This window comes from Hylobates moloch, unplaced genomic scaffold (assembly GCF_009828535.3).
Source record: "Hylobates moloch isolate HMO894 unplaced genomic scaffold, HMol_V3 SCAFFOLD_12, whole genome shotgun sequence".
NCBI classification, from domain to species: Eukaryota; Metazoa; Chordata; class Mammalia; order Primates; family Hylobatidae; genus Hylobates; species Hylobates moloch.
In genome coordinates this window covers 99081708-99102481 of record NW_026652287.1, presented here as the reverse complement: position 1 = coordinate 99102481, position 20774 = coordinate 99081708, and the positions used below count along the sequence as shown (strand labels likewise).

General features: G+C 36.5%; 1 protein-coding gene across 13 annotated transcripts in view; it reads left to right on the top strand.

The window, feature by feature from the left end:
* Window positions 1–20774, top strand: part of ANKS1B (ankyrin repeat and sterile alpha motif domain containing 1B) — a 1246961-nt gene that overhangs the window by 810384 nt on the left and 415803 nt on the right. For 6 of the 13 annotated variants that reach the window (XM_032170973.2, XM_032170979.2, XM_032170972.2 and 3 more), the window contains exon 15: window positions 16410–16516. In XM_032170973.2, coding sequence (XP_032026864.1) covers window positions 16410–16516 — 107 coding nt within the window. Of the gene's footprint in view, window positions 1–16060; window positions 16517–20774 lie in introns of those variants that run through there. The other 7 variants (XM_032170983.2, XM_032170984.2, XM_058424863.1 and 4 more) reach the window with 4 other exon arrangements.

Sequence of the window (20774 nt, the reverse complement as noted above, 5' to 3'; positions counted from 1 at the left end):
GGCTGCTTAGTGCTGAAGACCTGGCTATTGGTGCATATTAGATAAGACAAAGCCTTTAACAACGTCACGGGTTTGGGAATTCTGATCACTTCACGGTACAATTAGCTTTCCTGTTATTTGGCCAGACTGCTCACCCCATGCATTTTTGTCTTTTTGAAACAAAGAGAACTGGGCAAGGAAATGCACTGATGGCTCAGGACCAGTCTCTTGGTCGAGGGACTGAATGAACAACACAAGTATATATTTTACTGGCAGTAAAGATAACAATACATCCCTAGGATTGAAGTAGCTCTAAGTTACAGTGCTTTTTTCACGTGCTATTTCATTTCAGCTTCAAATAAAACCATGAGACAGACGGGGTGAGGTGGTCCCCCCTCACCCTTCCAAAGAACAACTAAGCCCCCAGAAACAAGTCTATTGCTGTATTTTAAAAATAGAAGCAGCAAATATTTATATCATGGAAAAGAGCCAGGATTCAAACCCAAGCAATCTGGCTCGAGAGTCTGGGCTACCGACCTCCACACTGTCCCCCATCTCATCAAGGCAGCTGTCTTCTGGACACATCGCACAGGCATCCATGCATTGCAGACCAGCTGAGCACCCATGTGGAAACAGCACTGAAGCTGCAATATTTCAAAATCACAGCAGAGCCCTTTGCTGACGTGAAGGAAAAATATCCAAGTGATGGTCTCTACTCTTCTCCCACCTCTTGTTATTTCCTCCTGCCTTTTCTCATGGCTTTTCACATTAGAAGCCAAGAATAATGAATGTAAGGTGAAGGGGGGAAGGAGAATAAACAACAACAAAATAACCCCAAGATGCCCTTTTAAAACAAACTTGCTGGCATGTGTATGGATGAGCATTCTCACTCTTGCAGAAGGGCAAGTTTCCCATCCTGTGCACCTGGAACAGAGAAGCGGCATAGAGTAGTGGCTAAAAGCTTAGTTAGGCTCTGGAGCTAGGCTACTTAGGGTTCAAGTTTTAACCGGGCAGCTTTAGACAATTCATAACTTCTCTGTATCTTATTTTCATTCCTTATAAAAGGAGATGATAATAATAGTACTACTAGTTTACTGTAAAATAAAGTGAGCCAATACATGTAGAACGTTTAGAATAGAAGCTGACTCCCAGTAAATAAATGCTCAATATGTGTTTGATGTTGTTTTACATAACGAGATAACATATATAAAAGTCCAGACACGTAGTAGGTGCTCAATAAATATTAGCTACCTTCTATTTTCTATGGCTTTGATCACTAGAAAGACACATTCTTTGAAAAGTATGTGCCTTACGTCAGTCACCTTGATGCTAGGATAAACAGATAGTTATTACATTTTGGAGGGTTCAGCCAGTTTTTTATCTTTTTTTTTAAACTCTTGTTCAGAAGTTTTCTTTCATCCTTCCCAAATGTCATTTTCCTACTTAGCAAACATAATTAACTGCTGCCTCTGCCAAATCATTTTACTCACCTTAACTGTTTCATCAGAGTTTTACCAAGTAACACCTATTAAATCAGGTAATGTTTTTGCTAATGTATTTCTCATCTCTTTGTAGTCACAATAGGAAGTCATGTCTCTAAGTTTTAATTTCTCTCATCTCAAAGGACATTTCTCTAAATGATAAACTCGTTTTCTCCACAAGGCTATAAATTCCACAAGTACATGGATATTCAAAGCTATCTCCCCACCACCTGGCAAAATGCTTAGAACATAAATATTTATTGAAGAAATCAGTGAATGCTGAAGAAATGAATAAAGTATAAAAAGAAGTATTTTCCCCCTCATTAACTTGAACCTAATTAAGAGATGTCTGAAATTAATCAGAATATTAGCTGCCTTTTACTTTTAAAAGAATAAATTAATTTTAAATACCTAAACTAATATTATGGGTTTATTTTAATACAGTTATGACAGTTTTCAGACAATGTCCTGAAATAACACATTTACCTCAATCTCCTAGGACTTCAATGGCTATGCAATATACAAGAAGACTGATATTAAGAACATGCCAAAATTGAGGTACTACAGAGTTTCACTCCCTCAGGATCACCATGGCATTACAATATACAATATATGGTCATTGGTCCTCAAATTTACTGTTCCCGCTGCCTAGAGCTTTACCTAGATGCCGTAATGGCTTGTTCCCTCAATACCTTCAAGTCTCTGTTTAAATATTACCTTTTCAGAGAGGCATTCTCTGATTATTCTGTCTAAAATAAATTACTTCCCTCCCCAAGATTCTGTATTTCCTTTTTCTACTTTATTTTTTTAACTTCTTTTTTTTTTTTTTTTTTCTGAGATGGAGTTTTGCTCTTGTTGCCCAGGCTGGAGTACAACGGCATGATTTCGGCTCACTGCAACCTCTGCCTCCCAGGTTCAAGTGATTCTCCTGCCTCAACCTCCTGAGAGCTGGGATTATAGGCTCCCACCACCACACTCGGCTAATTTTTTTGTATTTTTAGTAAAGACGGGGTTTCACTGTGTTGGCCAGGCTGATCTCATACTCCTGACCTCAGGCGATCCACCTGCCTCAGCCTCCCAAAGTGCTGGGATTACAGGCGTGAGCCACTGCACCCAGCTTAACTTTTTAAAGTAGGCTTATTGAGGTATAATTAACCTACAACAAATGGCACATATTTAAAATGTACCCTTTTTGATACTTGAGAAATGTATTCACACCTGTGAAACCATCACCACAATCATCAGCCCCAAAAGTTTCCTTTTGCCCCTTTGTAATCCTACCAACCTTGTCCTATCCCCAAGGAGCCATTGATCTGTTTTCTGTCACTATAGTTAAGTTTATACTCTCTAGAACTTTATATAAATGGAATCATACAGAATGTATTCTTTTGGTCTGGTTTCTTTCACTGTGCAAAATGATTTTGACTTGCATCCATGTCTTGTGTGTATGAACTATCCATTCCTTTTTATTGCTGAGTAATATTCAGTTGTACAGATATGCCACAATTTGTTTATCCATTCATCTGTTGATGGACTTTTAGGATGTTTCTAGTTGTTGGCTATTACAAATAAAGCTGCTGTGAACATGCCTATACAAGTCTCTGTATGGCGTATGTTTTTATTTCTTTTGGGTAAATATTCAGCAGTAAAATGGCTGGGTCATCTAGTGGATGTATATTTGGCTTTTTAAGAAACTATCAAACTTTTCCAAAGTGGTTGTAACATTTTCTATTCTCACCAGCAGGGAATGAGAGTTTCTCTTAATTCGCATCATTTGGCAATGATTTTAGACATTCTAACAAGTGGTATCTCATTGCCATTTTCATTTTCCTAATGACTAGTGATGTTGAGCCTTTTTCAAATGCTTGTTTCCCTTCCATATACCTTCTCTGATTCTGTGCAAATCTTTTGCTCATTTTTAAAAATTGACTTATTTTCTTATTACTGAGTTTTGAAAGTTTGTTATATATTCTGGATATACATTTGTTATCACATGATTCACAAATGTTTTCTTCTCATCAGTGTTTTCTTTTTCATTCTCTTAATATTGTCTTTCAAAGGGAAGAGTCTGAAAATTTTAGTTGTTTATCATTTCTTTCTTTTATAATTGTACTTCTGGTGCCTAATGTAAGGTTAAGACTTCCCCTAAGTTTTTTTCTAAGTTTTCTTCTAGAAATTTTGTAGTTTTAGATTGTATGGGTAGGCCTATGATACAGTTTGAGATAATTTTTATATATGATGAAAGATATGGATTAAATTTTTTTGGCACGTAGATATTCTATTTTCCCAGAATAATTCATTGAAAGTCTCTCCTTTCTTTACAGAACTGATTTTTCACCTTTGTCAAAACTCAATTGACCCTCTGTGTGTCACACTATTCCTGAACCCTCTATTTTGTTTCATTGATCTGTTTGTCTATCTTGACCCCAATATCTTATTGTGTAGATAACCATGTCTTTATAGTAAGTGTTAAAGTCAGGTAGTATACCTTTGTCAACTTTGTTCTTTTTTTCAAAGTTGTTTTGGTTATTCTGGGTCATTTGCATTTCATATGAAATTTAGAAAAAGCTTGACAATTCCTACCAAACAAAGCACCTGCTGGGATTTTGATTAGGATTAAATTGAATGTATAGATGTATTTGGGAAGAACAGATATGTTAACAATGTTGACTGTGCCAATTCATTAACATAGTATATCTTTCCATTTATTTAGGTCCTGTATGGTTTTTCCCAGCAATATTTAATTGGGCTTGACACATCTTTTGACAGCTTCATTCCTTAGAATTTCATAGTTTTGGTGCTGTTGTAAATTATGTTGGTTTTATTTCAAATTCCTATTGTTTATCGTTAGTGTAGAGAAATACAAATGATGTTTGTATATTGATCTTATATCCTGCAACTCTGCTAAACTCACTTATTATTTCTTGTAGTTTTTATGTAGGTCTCATAGGATTTTATACATAGAAAATCATGTCATGTGTGAATAGAAGCAAGAAGCACTTCTACTGCTTCCTTTCCAATATGAATGCATTTTATTTCTTTTTTGTAACTTACTGCACTAGCTAGAACCTCCAGTACGATGTTGGGTAGAAGTGTTGAGAGGGGACATCCTTGCTTTGTTTCTAAACTTAACAGAAAAGCATTCAGTCTTTCAATTAAACTTACAATTTAGTATGGTACTAACTGTAGGTTGTTTATAAATGCCTTTTTATCAATATTAAGAAATTTCTTTCTATTTTGCTGAGAGTTTTTATGATAAGTAGATGCTGGATTTTGTCAAATGATTTCTTGCATCTGCTGAGATGATTATATGGTTTTTCTTTATTAGTTAATCTGATGAATCACATTAATTGATTCTCCCATGTTTAAGAGACCTTGCATTATTGGAGTAAACTTCACTTAGTCATATTGTATTACCTTGTATATATTGTTGGATACTATTTGCCAAAATTTTGTTAAGAATTTTTACATCTATGTTTATGACAGACACTAATACATATAGTTTTCCTTTCTCATAATGTCTTGATCTGATTTTGATATCAAAATAATGCTGGCTTCATAGAATAAGTTGGCAAGTATTCTCTCTCCTCAACTTTCTGGAAGAGTTTGTGTAGAATTGCTATTATTTCTTCACTATATGTTTGGTAGAATTTAACACTAGAGCCATTGAGGCCTGGAGTTTTGTTTTTTGTATAAAGATTTTCACTGCAAATACAATTACTTCAATAGGTAGAGAGCTAGTCAGTTATGAACTCTTCTTCATGAGTGAGTTTTGGTGCCTTGCTTCTCTCAATGAATTTGTCATTTCATCTAAGTTGCTGAATTTACTGATACTAACAGTTACTCATAACATTTCTTTATTCTTTTTATATCCATAAAAACTCTTGGGCTGTCACTTCTCTCATTCCCGGTATTGATTACTTCTTTATTCTCCTGTATTTCCTGGTCAGCCTGAATAGAGATTTACCAGTTGGACTAATCATCTCAAAAAACAGCTTTTGGTTTCATTGATTTTTCTCTATTGATCTTTTGTTTCATTTATTTCCCCTCTGATCTTTATTTCCTTACTTCTGCTTATTTTTGTTGGAGTTATCTTTCATCTTACTTTCATTTCTTAAAGTGAATTCTGAGATAAATGATTTGAAATTCTTGTCATTTCTAAGGTAGGCATTGTTCCTTACTAGTATAGTGGTGAGTATTTCTGCCTGTCTAATATAGGCATTTAGTGCTATACATTTATCTCCAAGTACCATTTTACCTGCATCTCACAAATGTGATTCACTCTGCTTTTATGATTAATCAGTTTAAAATATTTTCTGAATATATGAGAAACTATTCTAACTAAACTACAAATGGAAACAGAAACCTCAAGATTAAGATGGTTATAAGGATATGAAATAGTGGTGACCAATGAATCTTTACAATAATTAAATCTAAACTGAAATGTATAAACCAACTGGGAGTGTGCAACATAAATACTAAATAAAGACTCTTTAAATAGGAGGAATACACTATGAGGAAATTCTAGTAATTGACTAGGAAAATGTTTACTAAATGATTATCAGCAAAACCTGGGAGCTGGTTGGGACTAAGGCAGATGGGTAAAGGAAAAGCAATCCAGAGATCACATGTGGTTGTAGGAAAAAGAGAACGAAGAAGGGAAAACATTCTGAGGGTCTAATTTTACTGGAGTATGAAGGATATAGAGCGTTTTTGAGAGGGAAATAATTGGTAACTTATTTTGAAATAATCATAGAAAAGTATATATCTGATCATTAGAGCAGGGAAAAATAAAGTAACCTTGAAAGGAATAGAGAAGTATCTCAGAGTCGCAAAGTTAAAAAGAGAAAAATAGAATGAATAAGAATGTTACCAGAGTACCAAAAATGAAGAAAAGGAAAATGAGGAAAGAACAATGTAAATAAATAATAACATAAAATAAGATGGAATGGTTAAAATCAAGCATGATTGTCATTACTCCAAATTGTATTTGCCCATTAAAATGTAAGCCATTAGAGATTGTATATTTTAAAACTTCAGATTAAAAAATTACAGCTCTGGGCTATTTATGAGACACATTTTTAAATGCGCATTTTTTAAAGTTAAAAATAATGGGATAGACACCAAAAACATGATCCATAAAAAAATTGATAAAAAGTCCAACAAATTCCTAGTATCTAGACTATGTAAAGAATTCTCAAAACTCAACAGTAGAAAAACAATCCAATGAAGAAAAGAGCAAAAGACATGAACAGACGTATTAACAAAAAGACACAGGCAATAAGATTTTGTTCAACATAATAAGCCATGAGGGAAATACAAATTAAAACCACAAGGAAATATCAGTACATACCTATCAGAATGACTACATAAAAAAATTGACAACACCAAATGCTAGTGAAGATGCAAAGAAACTGGATCATTTGTATACTATTAATGGGAATGTAAAATGGTACAGCCACTCTGGAAGAGAATGGCCATATGATGGAATACTACTCAGAAATGAAAAAATAAGCTACTGACACACTGAATTATTTGCATGGATTTCAGAGGAATTCTGCTGAATGAAAAATCCCAATTCCAAAAGGTTACATAGTATATGATTTTATTCATGTAACATTCTTGAAATGATAAAATGATAGAGATGGACACAGATCAGTAGTTGCCAGGGGTCAAAAAATGGGAAAGGGAGGAAGAAGGCTATGGCCATAAAAAAAGTTCCAGGAGGGATTCTTATGATGGTGCTGTTGGTGTCTCGACTGTGATGATGGCCACATGACCTGCACATGTGATAAAATTGTACAGAACTAAACACACACACACACACACACACACACACACACACACACACACACACACACGGAGTGCATGTAAAACACAGGACATATATAAACAGGATCAATGGATTTTTTTCAGTGCCAATGACCTGGCTGTGATATTGTGATACTGTGCTAAAGTCGTACAGGATGTCACAACTGGAGAAAACTGAATAAAATCTATCCTGAATCACTCTCTCTATTATTTCATGCAAATTGATAATTATTTCAAAATAAAAGTCTTTAAAAAAAGAAAATAAAAGGATGGCTATCAGGCAAATATATCCTAGAGATATCAGGCAAAGAACTGAATAAACTGTGGTTTATCCACATTATGGACTATTATGTAGTTATTTTTAAAAAGTTGAAAATAACTAAAAATAACTATTTTAACTCTTTAGAAATAACCAACAAATAATAAATTAAAACTCATTTACTTAGTAGATTTTTTTTTTTTTTTTGACAGAGTCTCGCTCTGTCGCCCAGGCTGGAGTACACTGGCACGATCTTGGCTCACTGCAACCTCCACCTCCTGGGTTCAAGTGATTCTTCTCCCTCATCCTCCAGAGTAGCTGGGACTACAGGTGCCTGCCACCATGTCCAGCTAATTTTTGTATTTTTAGTAGAGACGAGGTTTTACCATATTGGTCAGGCTGGTCTCAAACTCCTGACCTTGTGATCCACCTGCCTCGGCCTCCCAGAGTGCTGAGATTAGGCGTGAGCCACCACACCCGGCCAGTAGAATTTTTATAAGATGTTAAATGAGCAAACTAAGGTTCAGAAAAGTGAGTGGTATAATTTCATTTTGATGAAACCATGCCAAAAATACTCTCCCATATACGTATATATCCGAACATATCTGCCTTTGTGTGTGTGTGTGTGTGTGTTATTTGAAAATGGGTAAATATATGTGAATATACATACCAGTTTATTAACATGAATAACCTTGCAGGGAGGATGGATGATGCAGATTGCAGGACAGGAATGGAGGAAGGAGTAAGCAAGAAAACTAGAGAAGAAAAAAAACCCAGAGCACTAAAACTACCAACATATATGAAACAATCCCAATATATATTTATATACAATTATGTATGTGCATTTTGTTCTTGTAAATTTAAAGAGATTTTAAGATTTGTTTTTATTATTTTATATCATTATCATTCAATAATTTTAAATCTACTGATATACTATATAAAATACATATATATAATTTAAGTAACTGATTTAAAAGGTACAATTCAGTTGTTTTTAGTGTATTCACAGAGTTGTGCAACCATCATCACAATTTTAAAACGTTTTCATCACTCTGAAAAGAAACCCTAAATCCATTAATAGTCACTTTCCACAGTTCCCTTCTCCAGCCCTAAGAAACCCCTAATCTACATTCTGTCTCTATAGATTTGTCTATTCTTGACCTTTTATTTAAACAGAACTATACAATATATGGTCTTTTATAACTAGCTTTTTTTTTCACTTGGCATGAGGTTTTCAAGGTTCATGCTACTTGCAGCATATATCAGCACTTCGTTTATTTTTATTGTCAAGTAATAGTCAATCGTATGGATACATCACGTTGTATTTATCCTCTCAAGGGTGTAGCCTTGGCCATCTGCACAGTTTTGGGATAGCAGTGGTTATAGCAGGGCTCTCTTTGTCTCTTTTCCTAATCTTTCTGTTGTCTATCTCATTTGATATCACATCCAGATATTAGACTCCAGTAATTGCCTGCTGATTGCTCTATTGTTTTTGACAATCCATCAGCTATAAATTGCTCCAGAGTCTGCTCCAATTAAATTTGGGAAGGAGGAATTTTTGAAGCTAGTGTTTGAAGTTTCTTTTGACCTCAACAGGGCTCTTCATAACTGTCTTTCTCTGTTTCTTTAAAACTAGCTAACCTACCATTTAGCTTATTTCCCTACTGTAGCTATTAGCCACTTTTTGATTGTTTGTTACCAAAATATCTCCATTGGGTTTTGGGGGGGATTTTTTTGTTTTGGTTTGTTTTGTTTTTTTACAGACAGGGTCATGCTCTGTTACCCAGGATGGAGTGCAGTGGTGCAATCATAGCTCACTGCAGCCTTGGGGTCCTCCCATCTCTGCCTTCCGAGTAGCTGGGATGATAGGCACATGCCATCATCTCTGGCTACTTTTTAATTGTTTGTAGAGATAGAGAGCTTGCTATGTTGCCCAAGCTGGTCTCAAATTCAAGTGATCCTCTCACCTCAGCCTCCCAAATTGCTGGGATTACAGGAATGAGCCATTGTGTAACCTCCATTGATTTTGATAACATGTTTAGGCTTAAACTTCTTCACACTCTGTGTCAAATAAACTCAGTTTCACAAAAAAATGGAAAAACATTCTGTGCTCATGGATCGAAAGAATCAATATGGTTAAAATGTTCATTCTTCCCAAAGCAATCCACTGATTCAATGCTATTCCTATCAAACTACCAATATCAGTTTTCACAGAACTAGAAAAAACTTTTCTAAAATTCATGTTGAACCAAAAAGAGCCTGAACAGCCAAAGCAATCCTAAACAAAAAGAACAAAGCCAGAGGCATCGCATTACCTTACTTCAAACTGTACTATACAGCTACAATAAACAAAATAGCATGGTATTGGTACAAACGCAGACGCGTAGACCTATGGAAGAGAATAGAGGACCCAGATATAAAGCCACACACCTACAGCCACCTGATATTTGACAAATCAACAAAAATAAGCAATGAGGAAAGGACTCCCTATGCAACAAATTATGCTGGGATAGCTGGCTAGCGATACGCAGAAGAATGAAACTGGACCCCTACTTTTGGCCATATACAAAAATTACCTCAAGATGGATTCAAGATTTAAATATAAGACCTCAAACTACAAGAATCCTAGAAGAGGCTGGGCATGGTGGCTCACGCCTGTAATCCCAGCACTTTGGGAGGCCAAGGCGGGCAGATCATGAGGTCAGGAGATCGAGACCATCCTGGCTAACATGGTGAAACCCCATCTCTACTAAAAATACAAAAAAAAAATAGCCTGGTGTGGTGGCGGGTGCCTGTAGTCCCAGCTACTTGGGAGGCTGAGACAGGAGAATGGCATGAACCCAGGAGGCGGAGATTGCAGTGAGCTGCTGCACTCCAGCCTGGGTGACAGAGCACGACTCTATCTCAAAAAAAAAAAAAAAAAAAAAAGAAAGGATCCTAGAAGAAAACCTAGAAAACACCATTCTGGACATCAGCCTTGGGGAAGAATTTATGACTAAATCCTCAAAAGCAATTGCAACAAAAACAAAAATTGATAAGTGGGACCTAATTAAAGAGCTTCTGCACAGCAAAAGAAACTATCAACAGAGTAAAAAGACAACCTACAGAATGGGAGAAAATATTTACAAACTATGCTTCCAACAAACATCTCATATCCAGAATCTATAAGGAACTTAAACAATTGAACAAATAAAAATAAATAACTACATTAAAAATAGGCAAAAGACATGAACAGACACTTCTCGAAAGAAGACATACAAGTGGCCAACAAACACACGAAACAATGTTCAATGTCACTGATCATCAGAGAAGTGCAAATCAAAACCACAATGAGATACCATTTCTCACCAGTCAGAATGGCTATTACTAAGAGGCATAATAGTGGCTGGTGAGGCTGCAGAAAAAAGGGACGCTTATACACTGTTGGTGGGAATGTCAATTAGTTCAGCCTCTGTGGAAAGCAGTTTGGAGATTTCTCAAAGAACTTAAAACAAACTACCATTTGAACCAGCAGTCCCATTACTGGGTCTATATCCAAAAGAAAATAAATCATTCTACCAAAAAGGTATCTGTGCTCATATGTTCATCACAGCACTATTCATAATAACAAAGACATGGCATCAACCTGGGTACTCATCAATAGTGGACTGGATAAAGAAAACATGATACATATATACCATTGAATACTATGCATCCGTAAAAAAAGAAAAAAATTATATCCTTTGTAGCAACATAGATGCAGCTGGAGACCATTATTCTAAGGAAATTAATGCAGGAACAGAAAACCAAATACTGTATGTTCTCACTTATAAGTGGGAGCTAAATATTGGGTATTCATGGACATGAAGAAGACATCAATAGAAACTGGGGACTACTGGAGTAGGGAAGGATGGAGGAAGACAAGGTATGAAAAACTAACTATTGGGTACTGTGCTCAGTACCTGGTGACGGGATCATTCGTGCCCCAAACCTTAACATCACACAATATACCCAGGTGGCAAACCTGAGCATGTACTCCCTAAATCCAAAATAAAAATTGAAAACAAACAAATAAGTCAACCTCTTGGGGGGAAAGCTTTAGAGCTTTCTGTTCTTATAAACTGACTCTCCCTTTAAGCAAAATCTTTGAGCCACTCTTCCAGGCAAGGGGCAAGAATGATAGCCTCTGGTCTTCTTAGTTTACCTTTCTGGGCATGGAACCTCTACCCTATATGTAAGCAGTCGAGGGCAGTCAAGATCCCAATATTTTTGGCCTGACCCAGCTGGATGAACTTTCTACTCTATGAATGGGGTCTGGGTGGAAGAAGGGAGCCCCTGACCTCTCAGCCACACTCACCAGGAATTGAAACTCTACAACTTAGATTTCGAGGAAATTAGAAATGCTGGCCTGCCCCTTTTGATGAGATCCCAGGCCGCTTGGTTGGGATTTGAGGAGAAGGGGAGCCCTTTCTCTTGGACACATCCATCCAAAGTGGAGCATCTATGGAGATGAGTTGCAGGGAAGGAGGGGCCAGAGGGAGCCATGGCTCAAGATCTACAGAATCTCAGAATCTCTGTTTTTACCAAGTTTTAGTGTCTGTCTTTGGAATAAACATTTTTACATTCTATGCTCTTAGGACACTTTGCAGAGACTTTGATGGTTGGTTTTTGTTGGCATTGTTTTTGGTTTCTGATTGTGTAGGGTTTTTTGATTGTCTATAATTTTCAACAGTTAAGTTTTTTGACTGGGGCTTGGATCTGTGGAGCTCCTCACACTGCCATTATGGGAGTAAAACCCTAGAGTTATTATTTTTTAGAAGACTGTGGCAAAGAAGATGCCTGTTTTCACCACATACTCTGAGCTTCAGTTTCCTTATGGTAAATCGGGATAATAATTCACACCACGCTGCCTAGGACATGGTAGCCCGGAATAATTGTCAGTTTCTTCTTTCCCTCCTCTTGTCTCACTTTTGGAACTTAAAGACATTCTAGTTGAATAAAGGTTCCTGCCTAATTAGTGTGTTGTTATGCTTTAAGAATTTTAAGACTCCATAAAAGTATTTTAGGTAAAGAGAGTAATATATTTAAACACTATTACAGAGTGATCTTCAGACCTGAACCAAGATTCTTTTAGAGATTTGACTCATGAGAAAATACTTGAACAAAACCACAAACAAACAACATGACTCAGGGTCTTTTTTTTTCCTTCTTCCCTCTCTTTTATACCTTCCTCACCCCATCCTCTCCCAGCTCACTTCCTCCATATATTATAACATTTTGTCAACATGTAAAAATTATTGAATAAAAATTAAAGGATTGAATACCTAAAAGAATAAAATTCAGGCAGTCTATATAAATTTTGTAAAGCAGTTCATAACCAGTATTTTCTCTGAGTTGTGTTCTTATATAGCAGTCTGAACCTTGAAATAATCCCCACCACAAACATACTCTCTTTTGTAATATATAATTTTATTTATTTTTATTGCTCTAAGAGGTACAAGTGCAGATTTGTTACATGGATATATCCATAGTGGTGAGGCCTGGGCTTTTAGTGTACCCACCACCCAAATAGTGTACACTGTCCCCATTATGTAATCTCCCATCCCTCACTCTTCTCCCACCCTCGCCTTTCTGAGTCTCCAGTGTCTGTTAGTCCACTCTCTATGTTTTGTGCACACACACATTTTTTCTTCCCTCTCCCTCCTTCCCTCTCTCTCTATTAAGAAATGAGAATCTCAAGAAAGGCATTTCCAATATCATTTATTCATTTAGTTACTCAGGCATTTATTTAACAAAGTTTATTTAATAAGCAGGATGTGTATCGTGCTCTGCCAGGTACTTGGCCCCTGGTTTGCATTTTAAGAGATGAAACAGGTTTGAAGAGCTGGCCAATCAGCATGTGCCTTGCCAAGCCAAAGTGTCATTATCATGTTTGCTCAATTTCCATGTAGTATATTCAACTATTTATAATTTAAAATGACCAGGTGAAGCACTGTGGCTGTGATCCTAGGAGAAGCTATAATTGAGACTTTCCTTTTCTTCCACCTTGTAACAGCTTTAGAGCTGGCCAGGGACAAATAGTATCTTGTTTTTAGCTTCTCCTACAGGTAATGTTGAGCAACTAGAATCTATTAAAATTGATTCATAAACTACTACAAACTCTTTGATCTTATTAAAAGATCCAGGACCAATCAGCAACAAAATATAATCAAGTATGATGCAGTCCACCCAGGGCTGCTTATTCAAAAAGTGGATGAGGATGATGAGCTAAAAGACAGACATGAAAAAATCTGTTTAAAAAACAAGTTATCTTATTTTAAATAAATAATTTAGAGACTTGGGATAGAGTTAAAACTTTTTTTTTTTTAATTTGAAAATGGAAGAATTTTTTGTACTTTGGATCGTGAAATTACATTATTTTGTTTAGCAGGTATGTACTGAATCTTTACTATGTGCAATATTAGCAAAGCATATTGCCTGCTTTCAAGAAGTAAGTCAGACACAAACAACTAAAATTGAAGGCAGAAAATATCTGTTACAATAGAGGGTCTAAAAATGCCATTTAAGACAGAGAAGAAAGAGATTTATTCCTGGAGAGAAGATTAGAAGAGGTTTCATAATGGAAATAGCATCTGATTCAAAGCCCCCAAATGGACAGAAATGTGGGGACATAATAAAACCAGCCAAAGCACATTATGGGCTGCCTTTAGAGACCAGCAAGTAATCCTGCCTGTCTGGAGCAGTGGAAAAGGGGAAATAAAGTTAGATGAACTGCAGTCAATCATGAAGACCCCAAAATGTCATCAGAGGAGTTGGGAGTTGATTTTGAAGACAACAGAAAACCACAGAAGGGTTTTGAGACAGGGAGTAGTAATCAAAACTGTGTCTTAAAGGGATTATTCTGACACCATGCATAAAATTGATTTTTTAAATATTAGAGGTAGACCAATATAGAAGTCGTTGTTCCACTAGGCTAGGTAGGCCTGAACTATGAGAAGAAAATCAATGTAGGTGGCAGTTCTGTAAACTTAAAACAGGAAATAGAATCAAGGGAATGGATCACACTGGGAAGAGGGATGATAGAATTTGGGGACTGATTTCAGTAGTGAAAGAGGAGTAGAAGATGTTTTGAGGTTTAATGTCTGTGTGTCAGGAAAGTTGACAATGCCCTTAAAAAGAGAAAGGAAACAGAGAAAGATGAGGTTTGAGGAAAAAAGAAAAGTGATGTTTCATTTATTCAATAAATTTGTATTAGGCACTTACTGTGTGCCAGGCGGCTGCTCTGGGGGGGGGATGAGAGAGTTATCTTTAAATTTTAAAGCTCTTTATGTGGAAGAGGCACTGTTCTCAATCTGTGCTTCTCCGAAGGCAGAGCTGGAGCAGTGAGTAGAAGCAAGGTAGGAAGTGAAATATCTTTCTAATAAATTGAGGCTTCGTGAGAAGTAGTAAGAGCTCTGTTACAGGCAGTCTTCAAGTAGAAGTTGGAAGATATTCCTCTAGGAACATTTTAGCCAGGGATTCCTATGTTAGGAAAAAGGCTAGACTAACCTTTCTGCAAGTTCTCTCCCAATCTTAAGAGTCTGTTTCTTCTGATGATCTAGTCCTGTGGGTTCTATTCTTAATCCCTGGTTTCTCCCAATTATTAAATAAATTACTCAGTCTATCTGCCGTTCAGTAAAACTCACACATTTACATCTGTTGTTCTTGAATTATTTGGGGTTGGGGCTCATCTTCTTTATTAAAAAAAAAAAAAAACTATCCAGTTAATGTTACCTTTATAGCTAATTTAGAATGGTAACCCTGGTAGATTGGGTTATAAATATCAGAGGGGAAAAAGGATTTCTTGTGCCTAATAATACTTTTGTTTGGAAGAAACCATGCAAACAAGAAATAAATTATCTTGACTTCAAGATTGCGATGCAGTTTCTGTATTTTGCAGTATTTCAAAAAAGAAAAAAATATATATCTCGGAGAGGCTTATTTTGCTATAGCATGGTAAAGAAACAGAATAATTATTCTCCAAACACTGCAAAGCTTCAGATCAGAAACATTTATCTGTGCTGCATTTAAAAAAAGAAGAAGAAAAGACAGGAAAGAAAGGAAAAGGAGAAAGGGAACCTGTCGTGAGCTCTGTTATAAGCTATAGTTCAAGCTTCGCATTTCCTGGTGTCTTTTGAAACGTAAAATTCCACAACAAATAGCTCTGTAACGTATAACCAGTATGAAGATTCAATTCAGATTTAAGCACTTTGGTTTGCTTTTGAATCTTGCTATTTTCTGCATTTGTTTTGACTGCTCTCATCATTCAAGATTGACGCTTGGATGGGTGTGTAGGAGGAAGCAGCAGCAGCAGGCTTACAGCTTGCAGACAAAAAAAATCTGCTTTATCTGATGGCTATTATTGAAAATGCGAGGTGTAGCCTGGGCTGGGTAATGAAGGGGAGCGAGCGAGGGGGAGCAAGGAGCATGGAGCTGCATACTGATGAGTGTAGGAGTACTTGATAAAAAAGAATTCTGGCTGCCGGCCGTGCATTGCTCATTGTGGAGTACTCCAACAATCACATAGAACGCAGACCAGCCCAAGCTGACAGCTTGATATGCCTTCTTCTGCTGCCTGGTTTTGGGGGCTGTATGACGTACTGGTCGGTAGTAAAGATTAATATGTAAGAAATGTGGAGCTAGGATCAAGTCATACTCCACAGCCTGCCTGGCAAACTATGTTTTACTTCTGACTTTGCTCTCTCGCTGAGAACATTAATCTGTCAAGCTGGCGGGCTCCTTTGATAGCAACTTTCCCAGGGGCATGATGTGGCAATGCCACCTCTCAGCCCAGGACTACCGCTATTACCCCGTGGACGGCTACTCCCTGCTTAAACGCTTCCCTCTTCATCCTCTTACAGGACCCAGATGCCCTGTCCAAACAGTGGGACAATGGTTGGAAAGCATTGGGCTACCTCAGTACGAGAACCACCTGATGGCTAATGGATTTGACAATGTGCAGTTTATGGTAAGAAGCTCTCTGTGTCCACGGAGCTGCCTTTTGTCTGTCTTTGCTTCTTATGTGTCTTACGTGGCTCAGAGGCAGCCTGATTTGCACCAAAACTGGTCAGATTTATATATGTAACTGCATTGGAAAATTGGATGCCCTTAGGACTGAACTTACTGTGTACATATAGACTCTCGCTAAAAAATGAGACCTGTATGTATCCATATACATATGTGTTATATGAATGAACCGGTGAGAGTGCTATTTATAGGCAGTGAAAGAAGATTAATATTGATATTCTCCCTGTCATTCTTTGTATGATTTTTTAAATAAATTTGTAATCTTAGAATACTCGGATTATATCCCTCTTCAGCTAATTCTTGATTCTTAAATTATCTCACTTGAGCATCAGCATTTAGTGGTTAATGAGACAATTTGTTGTGTTTATGGTGTGAAGATCATTTCTTTTCCGGATAATTGTTCAATAAGCAGTTTAAATCATGTGGACAACCTTCAGTTCATTAGCAAACTGCTTCAGATGGTCAATTATGGAGAGCATTTACTTCCACATGCTGATTGAAGAGCAATGAAGTATTGTTTATTACTTTAGGTGGAAAATAAACACTTTGGTCATTTAGCTGTCAATATTTAGAAAGAAAGGTTGGTGGACTAAGTGTAGTCATGTTCTTCTGAATTCTGGTCTACATGCAGTCTAAACCTAGCATGTGCTAACTTTCCACCGTTTTGCATATAGGTGAGGAAGGAGGATGGGGAACTGTGCAGACCGACAATTCAGCTTTCTAATCATTCCCATACCTCCCCCAGTGCTCATCAGTTCCCCTTGTTAAGCTACGTCACAGCTCTATTACCTTTCCTCGCTTTTAAGTACCCATGACACAAATCACTGATCCCTAAATTTAGAGAGACCTACATAACGCAGGCATGTAACACACAAATGACTTTTGGAAATAAGTAATAGCCCTGCCTAAATACAGTAATAGGGCTAACACCTGCAGCTTACTAGTACCAGAAATGATAACACAATAGTGAGAGCTGATTAGATTTTTTAATTTCTATCTTAGATTATTTTTCTCTGAGGTTGACTTGAGTATTATAGATTTGAAGATTATTAACATTATTCAACTTCTGCTCCTTCTCCAAAAGTATGTATGCCCAAGAGTTTTTAGAAATAAAAAAGACATAAATATAGTAAGATATATGAGCTCTAAGTAATTGTGTGCACAGAATGCTTTATGAGTGATTTGCTGGTTTTTTTATACTGATATATGCAGCTACTGTTATTTTTCTTGTGTTTATCAAGTACTATCGCTGGTTATATAGACAAGATATTTGGGTATTGAAATGGAAAAAAGTGAAAGTTCTTCAATTGCTATGAAAGTCTTAGAACACTGGGCAGATTTAGGACAGACTTAGGACACTAAACAGATGGCATTAAGAATTAGAAGAACTATCAAACAGAATTGGTCTTTTTATTATTATTTATGTTTACTGTACATTTCAATATCTTCATTGTTTCTCCCTGTGTCTACTTGAAATAAGGGTTTCTCATTCTCAACCCTGAAACCCTTGTCCAAATTTATTCTGGTCCCATGAGAAGTTAGGTCTTTGGATTTCCTGGATCATTTGCCCACGCTGAAAGACTTTAATTCAGCTTATTTTTCCTCCGAATGTTAAACACTTATGAGCAAATATAATACCTTTTTGAAAGCCTCGAACTGAAAGGTTAATCAAACAGGTTTCAAATAAGCATTCAAAGAGAGATCGTAAAAATTATTCGTGAATGAATCATGTATAAGCACTTCAAAATTTATATGGAAGGTAAAATCCTGGATATATGTGATGTAACCAAGGTCTAATCATAGATTATATTCTTTACTTGTTTAATTCAAAGTATTTGGTATAATTTTCTAGAAAATAAGAAAATATGATTAATTTAGATGGGCCAATCAAATACTTTCTTCATGAGACAGAATTATCTTTTAAAAAAACTTTGAATTGCCATTTAGAGGAGTTAATTAATTATGAAAATGAAGCAAATCATGAAGTGGTATAATCAATTAGTGCTTTACATGCTGTTATACACCATTTATTTGCTACTAGTATCATAAGCGATTAATTTCTACCTTTATAAAAATTATTTATTGATCTACATAATCTAATTTATGTAATTGCAAACTTAGTTAAATACATGAATATGATTGGCTTGCTGTAAGAAACATATTTCTTTAATGTGGTGAAAAATCTGTTAGACTTGCTTAGTCTCCACTCAGTATCATATTCTAGCTTTTGTTTTTCTTGAAGCACATTCTGACCTGCATTTATTCCTCTTGTTGCCTAAGCAACAAGCACCACACTCCTATTAACTATGATGTAGTGCAGGTCTTATTAGCGTTTTTGAACAAGACAGTAGAAATCAAAAGGGTATAATTAATGTTGGTTGAAACATCATAGTGCATCCATGCATAGATGTACTTTATTTAGGAAATATCTTCAGGAGTTAATTTTTTATTCAATCAAGAATCCATTAATGAATTCGAATTTAAAGTGTCCGTATAAGTAACTTAAAGTATTTATTGAAAGCTTTAAAAATTATTTGCTAAATCTGTTCTACATACATACTCTCACACATAAATGCAATATGTGGATGATTTATCTCCATGGCTATGATTATCTTTAATAAGGATTATTTTCACCAATGTCTAGATATGGTTAGAAAAGAAAGACCCCAATTGTTTTTTGGTTTTGGTACTTTTTTTTTTTTGAGAGGGAGTCTCACGTTGTTACCCAGGCTGGAATGCAGTGGTGTGATCTCAGCCTCCTGCAGCCTCCATCTTTCCAGTTCAAGCGATTCTCCCGCCTCAGCCTCCCAAGTAGCTGGGATTACAGGTGTGCACCACCACACCTGGCTAATTTTTGTAATTTTAGTAGAGACAGGGTTTCACCATGTTGACCAGGCTGGTCTAGAACTCCTGATCTTAAATGATCCGCCTGCCTTGGCCTCCCAAAGTGCTGGGATTACAGGTGTGAGCCACCACATCTGGCCCCCCAGTTGTTTTTAAATATTTGTCAATTATTGCTCCTCCTTCAAGCTGATATTTATCCTGGATTTTACTGATGTGTGATTTTTTCCCTGTATCTTAAAGACAAAATTTCAAACAACTTTTCCTTTATGTATTTCATTTTGGTTTTCATTTTGGTTTGTAGAATAGTTGTGCACACAGTTTAGATCCTTCTGTGCCCTTAAAAATGTAAAATAAATAGAAATTTGTACAATCAATGAATAGTTTCAGAAGTACATCAGGTCATCTAAGACTTTAGGAGAGTCACATCTATGTTAAAACCAGAAGCACCTTCACAACAGAATCTTTTGTCTGAAAATCTGCCCAGATCCCACCTTACCTGTTTATCCCCTCAGAAGTCAAATATCATCACCTCCCTCCTGCTTGGCAAAGCCTACCTGATACTCACTAACCTCTGGGAATGCTGCCATGCCCTCTGACATTTCACTCACTTCCCCTGAGTTTGCAACATAGAGAATGTGTCTAAGTTTCGACATTTTTTTTCACCAAGGAGTTTAGGTATGAAGTGATTACTATACAAAATGTGCATGCTTATTTATTTCCTTGTTATATTTGTCTCTACCATCATATTTATTTTTCAAAGTCTAATGACTGCTTCCTAAATTTTAAGTCCCAAAGAATCTATTCTTATCTTAATAACTTTGCTCATCTGTATTCTCTACCCGCTCCTCCTGGACAGACATTTCCTTTCCTTCCCTGCTGTCTTTTATCCTCAAAGGTATAACTCAATTCCTGCCTGGTTTAGGTAGCTTTCTTTAATGGCTGCAGTACAGAACAGCCTCTTTTCTCCTGAACTCACGCAGCGGTTACATTTGACATGAAAAAAATACATTTGGCATGCCATTATTCTCTCTCTAGAATTAGGAGTTAAGTTTTCACTTGTATGTATCTTGTCTCCCCAATTAGACTGGAAGCTTCTCAAGTCCAAGTTCTGTGTATTCAGTTTCCTTGCTTTCCTCACAAGTCCCAGCATAATGCTGTGTGCATAGAAATCAGCCTGTAAAAACCGAAAGCACAACAGATTGTTGTAGGTGGACCTCCAGTCTCATTTTTAAACTGGAAGCCTTATTTTGCCAGTGGGAACATGGACCATTAGTACCCTTCACTCATTCATGCAACAAACACTCCTTAGATATCATTTCTGTCCCAGAGACAGTGTTAAGTACTAGGGATGTAAC